The sequence below is a fragment of the Danio rerio genome, chromosome 9 (genome assembly GCF_052040795.2).
Source record: "Danio rerio strain M-AB ecotype USA chromosome 9, GRCz13ab, whole genome shotgun sequence".
NCBI lineage: Eukaryota > Metazoa > Chordata > Actinopteri > Cypriniformes > Danionidae > Danio > Danio rerio.
This window is the reverse complement of record NC_141029.1, coordinates 44,591,487-44,598,116: the sequence shown is the minus strand read 5'-3', so window position 1 is coordinate 44,598,116 and position 6,630 is coordinate 44,591,487. Positions and strand designations below refer to the sequence as shown.

The 6,630-nt window shown below is 31.6% G+C and overlaps 1 protein-coding gene across 1 annotated transcript; it reads left to right on the top strand.

Annotated features, from left to right (window-relative positions):
• Positions 1–2,376: 2,376 nt before the first annotated feature.
• On the top strand, positions 2,377–4,725 carry fkbp7 (FKBP prolyl isomerase 7). The gene is given in 4 exon segments (NM_001004506.1): positions 2,377–2,594; positions 2,764–2,915; positions 4,109–4,236; positions 4,357–4,725. Coding segments are annotated over 4 exon segments (660 nt in total). The 3' UTR covers positions 4,519–4,725.
• The last annotated feature ends 1,905 nt before the right edge of the window (positions 4,726–6,630 follow it).

Here is a 6,630-nt window from a genome sequence, read left to right as displayed (position 1 = left end):
GTCGCCTGGTTCTTTTGATTTCCACAACACAGTTGTACTTGATGGATTGGCCCAGCCCATGGTTTTTACAGTAATAATGAGGTGCTTACAGACACATAGCTATTACAAATGCTCCTTTGTTATTAATGAGAATGCTGAATTAGCATATACTGTCAGCCTACTTCGTTTCTGTGCTTTATCCAACAGTACAGTTGGAAGTTTTACATACGATTTTTTTTCTTTGAAAACATAAACGCAGACTGTAGCTCTGTAGTTACGTACCAGACAAAAATCAAAGCTTCATTCGCATTTTTTTTTCAATGGTGTGTTGACGCAATACTGTTAGTCTCATAAAGATAGTTAAATATCTAAAAATGTGATTAATCAAATTGCATATTGTTTACTGATAGTTATTTATTAGGTGTTTACTTAAAATACAATGTATTATTGCACAAAAAACGCTACGTAAACAGTAAAAATGTAAATGTAGTAACAACCAAAATGTGAGCAGAGAGGTTCCCAGATTGTCAGATGCTTGGATAGAATAAAAATAAAAGTAGTGTAGAATATTATTTTTCATTGGTGCCCAAGCAGTCCTGTGATTTAAATCAGGGGCGCAACTGCTTATTTGCAAACGGTTCTAAAGTAATATAATCACACCTCCAGAATTTGTGGATACCACATGGTGTTAACAGCACCTTTAACCTGTTAGCAGCTGTTGACTGCAGCCAAAAGGACATGCTTTGTTTTATGTTGTTATTATTTTAAATATTTGCCTTACAGTTTATATTTTTGTACATTTCTACAAAAAAAGATTAATTAAAAAGTTAGATAAATCCTCGTGCTATCCATAAGTGAAAGATTTTTGCCACATGGAAAACAATACTTTTAAATTGTTACCACTGTAACCAGTCGATGGCTGTAGAGGATTACTTATTGGCCTATATTTCCCATTTGTAGCCCTATTATTCCTAACAATAATGCTAACATTCTACATTCAGATTCATATTTTGACATTCCAAAATCACTATTTTAAGCCTTGAAAACAAACATCTCTTTTTGTCAGTTAAAATTTGCAGGATACTAGCAAGAGTTAAAAACCTTATGAGTCACATCTGAGTTTCTCTCTAATGTGACAATATGGAAATGAATATATATTAACAACTGAGTATTAATGTAAAAACCATAAATATTAATGTTGTCTGACTGCATGACTGTTCAAACAAAATATGTTCATATGGTCGTTACATAACTTTTTTAAAAAGCTAAACTTTCTTTTTTTTCATGACAGTGAAAGCCTTTTGGCTTGTAATAAAGCCAAAACACTTTTAAGTGTTTATTTAGTTGCACTTTATTTTTGCTGATTTTACATATAGTTTATGATTTAAAAGACCGTTTCTCAAATGTAGTTTTTTTTTCTTCTTCTTGAATCACTTTAGCAGCTTAAATTAGACCTGCTGACTGATTTTGGTCCTGCTTGTTTCTTTCATTTAGTCTATTTATTCACTTATTTATTATTATTTTGCATTACTGCCTAATGACACGGTGGTGCAGTCAGTAGTGCTGTCGCCACACAGCAAGAAGGTTGCTGGTTCAAGCCTTAGCTGGGTCAGTTGACATTTCTGTGTGGAGTTTGCATGCTCCCCCCGTGTCCACATGGGTTTCCTCCTGCTGTTCCAGTTTCCCCCACAGTCCAAAGACATGCAGTGCAGCTGAATTGGGTAGGCTAAATTGTTTGCAGTTTATGAGTGTGTATGGATGTTTCCCAGGGATGGGTTGCAGCTGGAAAGGCATCCGCTGCGTAAAACATGTGCTGGATAAGTTTGCGGTTCATTCCACTGTGGTGACACCGGATTAATAAAGGGACTAAGCTGAAAATAAAATAAATGAATGAATTACTGCCTAAGTTACTGACTTAAGGCAGAAATATACTTTGTATAATAATAATAATAATAATATGAACAGTATTGTATAGTGATTTAAATATTATTTAAGTCTCCATTTTTCTTTCTATTTTTTTAAATAATATAAATGTTTAAAGTTTTACCAAAGTTTTACGAGTTTTTTTTTTTCAGCTGACTTGTCTAGATTTTTGTGTTAGAAATAGGCTAATATTTATTAATAATTTGCATATTTAACATTTTTGAATAACGCAAAAATAAATAAATAAATGCAGTTCTTAATGGGATATTTTTTGTACCCCGTTCGTGTCTTGTGTACTTAAAAACACACGTATTAAGGGTTAACTATCCAATTACACTCTCACTCAAAGCTCAAATCTTTCAAATGTAGAGTTTGCTTTAACTCCTATAAACCCAACACCCCAAATCTGAGCAGTGGGCGGTACTGCCGCGTCATCAGCTGCCCGGCCCGGCGCCACGCCGACAGATGTGCAAGATGTTCCTGCGCTTTTTATTTTATTTTTGCTTGATTTTGTCTTTACAAGCGCTCTATCCCTTCATCACAATAATTCGTGCAAATGAAACAAATGAAGATGTCAAAATTGAGGTTACGTTTCTGCCAGAAAACTGCAGCCAGAAAGCCAAAAGAGGAGACATGCTTAACGCGCATTATGATGGATTTCTGGCAAAAGACGGATCTCAGTTCTATTGCAGGTAAACATGTTTTGTTGGGTTTAATATATAATTCAGCTGATATTAATTTGCTCCAGGCAACGTTATAAAGATGATTCTAGCAGTAGTTGCGTAACTTAGGCTAACAGATGAAAAAAGTCGTTTCGTTTGCATTTAAGTAACTTTAAAGTTGTTCTTTTTCATTCTCCAGTCGAACGACAGAGAAGGGTCACCCACACTGGTTTGTGTTAGGCGTAGGAAACATTATTAAAGGTCTCGATGTGGCGCTCCAAGACATGTGTCCAGGCGAGAAGAGAAAAGTTACAATTCCTCCTTCTCTGGCGTACGGCGAGAAGGGAAACGGTAGGTCGTTTTACCCAATGGTTTTATCTCGGCCTATAATAGGCAGATGGAAAATAATAGAGTGTCTGCTTGAGCCCCAACAATACATTATTAAACTAGAGCAGCAATCAGCTACTAGAATGATTTCTAAAGGTTATTGTGTTACTGAAAATTGAAAACCATGGAAATGCACTGGCTACATTTTAGTCCCATAAAAACAGTTATTTTACATGTAAATATTATTTCACAGTACTGCTGTTCCCACTGTATTTTATTTGATCAAATACATTTCAAAAACATCAAATGTTCAATAATTATGATTAATAGTACAGAGCTTCTGCAGGTTTCACCATATTAAATTTAAGACATTTTTAAGACTAAATTTACAGATAAATGGGTAAATGCCAAAGAATTTTTCAAATGCCCCAGATGGAAAAGATTTTTATTTGCCCTATCAGATAAAAAAAATTATTTAATACATTTATTATTACAATTATAATTTAATAACAAAAACTTAGAATATTTTAGATATTTCCATAGCAAAATATTTAAACATATTGTGTAAAAAGAAGCAACAACCAACAAACAACATAAACTTTCTTTAAAAATATATAATAAAAAGAATGAACAAAACTAAATCTATGCACAACTATCTGTCCAGGTCAGTGTCCCCAGTAGTAAATACATGGAGTACTTTTAAACAAATGTTATTGTAAGGAAATAATTAAACCATTATGATAAATAGATTTAAAAATGACCTTTTTAAATAAATAAAGTTTTATTGAGATGGATTGTTGGTAATTGTATAGGTGTTGGTCAGATTGGGAAGCAATACATGAACAAATGAAAATTAAGACCTGTTTAAAAACGACCTACAACACAATATTTCAGTAAATTTAGGACTTTTTAAAGTCTAAAGTTTAGATTTTGAGATTTTAGTTTATTTAGGAGTTTTTAAGACCCCGCGGATACCCTGTAGTAAAATATTTTCTGAAACAGTCCATTGCTATACATATCTATTTAATATGTTATAGAAACATTTTAAAGTTCTTTAAACCATTTCAGATCACATTAACTTGTTTAGATCTTTCTTCATTATTTCAACACACAATCCAAAAAAATATATATAGAATGTAGATAAATATAGATGTATATATTTATAATTGAGACGTTCAGACTTGAATTGAGCGTTTAACCTTTTTGTGGTGGAGCAGGTCCTGTTCCTCCAAATGCAACAGTGATCTTTGAGGTGGAGCTGTTGCACATAAGCAGAGGACCACGCAGCATAGAAGCCTTCAAGGAAATGGATGTTGACAACAACAAGGAACTGACAAAAGAAGAGGTATAGTACACATTTAACAATGCTTATAGATAAAATTGAAGTGTTCATATTTGTCTTATTAATAAATGTTCCTTTAGCGTTTACATTTTTGTTACATTTATTTTCATTTTGGATTTGCAGATTAAAGAGTACCTGAAAATGGAAGCCAAGAAATTGCAGACCCACAAAGATGAATCCTATTTTGATGATGTTGTGGCAGATGTGTTTCTTAAAAATGATCACGATGCTGATGGGACCTTATCACTAAAGGAATACAATATTTACAACCATGATGAACTGTAAACAGACAGAGACATTATCACACCATCAGTGCACTTGACAATCTCCACAAGATGCTTTTCACATCGTGATTGAAGATCTTACACCACTAAATTTTGAATAAAGTTGACTTAAATACTTGTACAAAATGTGTCATGCTAATTGTTTATACATGTAACAAAAAACAAGTTGTATCTGCTTCAGTGTATTATTAAAATGTTTTACATTGCACCACAGATTCTTTTTGAAGTAGAGCTGCACAATATTGGAAAAATCTAACATTGCAATATTTTTTTACTCTGCGATAAACAGTATATTGCAATCCGACTACAATTTTACTAGATGAGAATACCTACTATATTTGGAAAGAATTGATCATTCTTAGATTGATTGGGATGATTCTGTAGTGTAATGCACAAAATATAATAAACAATCTACAAGCATAGATATTTTCGAAAAAGAAAAATATACAAATGAAATTAAGACCGTTATGAATGAAATTTTAGACTTATAAAGGGCTAAATGCCAAGGAAATTTTCAAATGCCCCAGATGAAAAATATTTTTATTTGCCTTATGAAATAAAAATTATAATTTAATACATTTATAATTACAATAACAATTAAATAATAAAAAATTACAATATTTTAGATTTTTCTTTAGCAAAATATTTAAAATATACTGTGTAAAAACAAGCAAGTTTAAACAGTTTTTTCCCCAACATAAACTTTCTTACATAAAGATAATAAAAAGACTGAACACAGGCACATGCCTCAAAAAACACTTGCGAAATGATCAGTTATAATCCAGAGTCAACATTTATACTCACAATGTCACTAAATGATCACATTATCATATCAACACTAAAATGTATATTGCGCAGCCCTAATTTAAATTAAGTACAGAAATATGCAACTAATGTTTTGTATAGACATTTTAAAATTACTGAAATTAATTTCATGCCATCTACAAATTATGATTTCAAAAAACTATTTTGATCTTGACAGTTACTGATACATACCTACATCTTTAAAAAATAAACAATCCTCACAAGCAAGTGTATTTTTACTAAGAAACCTAAACATTAGTTTAAAGATTATATTTATGGTAGAAATTTTTCTATTGCATCACTGCAAATATCTTTTCTTTTACTTTAGCTTGCATTTTTAAGACAGCACACAATGTTAAACCACGCACGCACACACACACACACACACACACACACACACACACACACACACACACACACACACACACACACACACACACGCACACACACACACACACATTTATAAACTTTATCAGTCAACCCCAATCTGACAGTCCTAAGAGATGATCTGAATTGAAAGTTCTGTTTAAATCATTGTCATATCAAATTATTTAATATGATAGTTTAACATTTTTTATTATTTCATTGCATAAAGAGAATTTGCTAATTGCCATGAATTTGTCATATGTTTGGCTGGATAAATTAATAAAGAGAGACACAGTAAAATAATAAAGCAAAAGTCTGCATATATATAGTGCTCAGCATATATACATGTAAGTACATCCCTCACAAATTTATCTTTTAAATTTATATTTTTAATTGGAAGACAATATTATATTTGTGCATATACATCAAAATAGTCAGCACTGAAGCCAAATCTGAAGCTAATGTGACAAAATAACTTACGATAACGTCCAAAAACTAGTACACCTAAAATTATATGCTATAAATAAAAAAATTAAAAACACTTTTTAAAAAAGAAAAAAAAGAGGAAAAAAAGCAACAAAAAAAAGGTTGTATTATTTAGTTTTTTTTTGTAATATTCTGCTTGATTTTTATTGTATTATCTTTTAATTTCTAAATATGTTTGGTGACTAAAATATTATTTTTTATTAAATATATCTGTTTAATAAATCTGTTTTGTTTAAATGCACCAACATACATTGCCTATATTCACCGAGAAATGGATACAAATATTAATTTTCAAAATGGGGTATACACAATTATGCTGAGCACTGTAATTACCAGAATTCCACAAAGAGCAAAGGCACATATAACTGACCAGCGTTAATGCTCAATAAATGTGCTGTATCCATTACCAACACTAGGTGGCTCTGTAATACAGCTGTTTGAACACACTCTTCGCTTT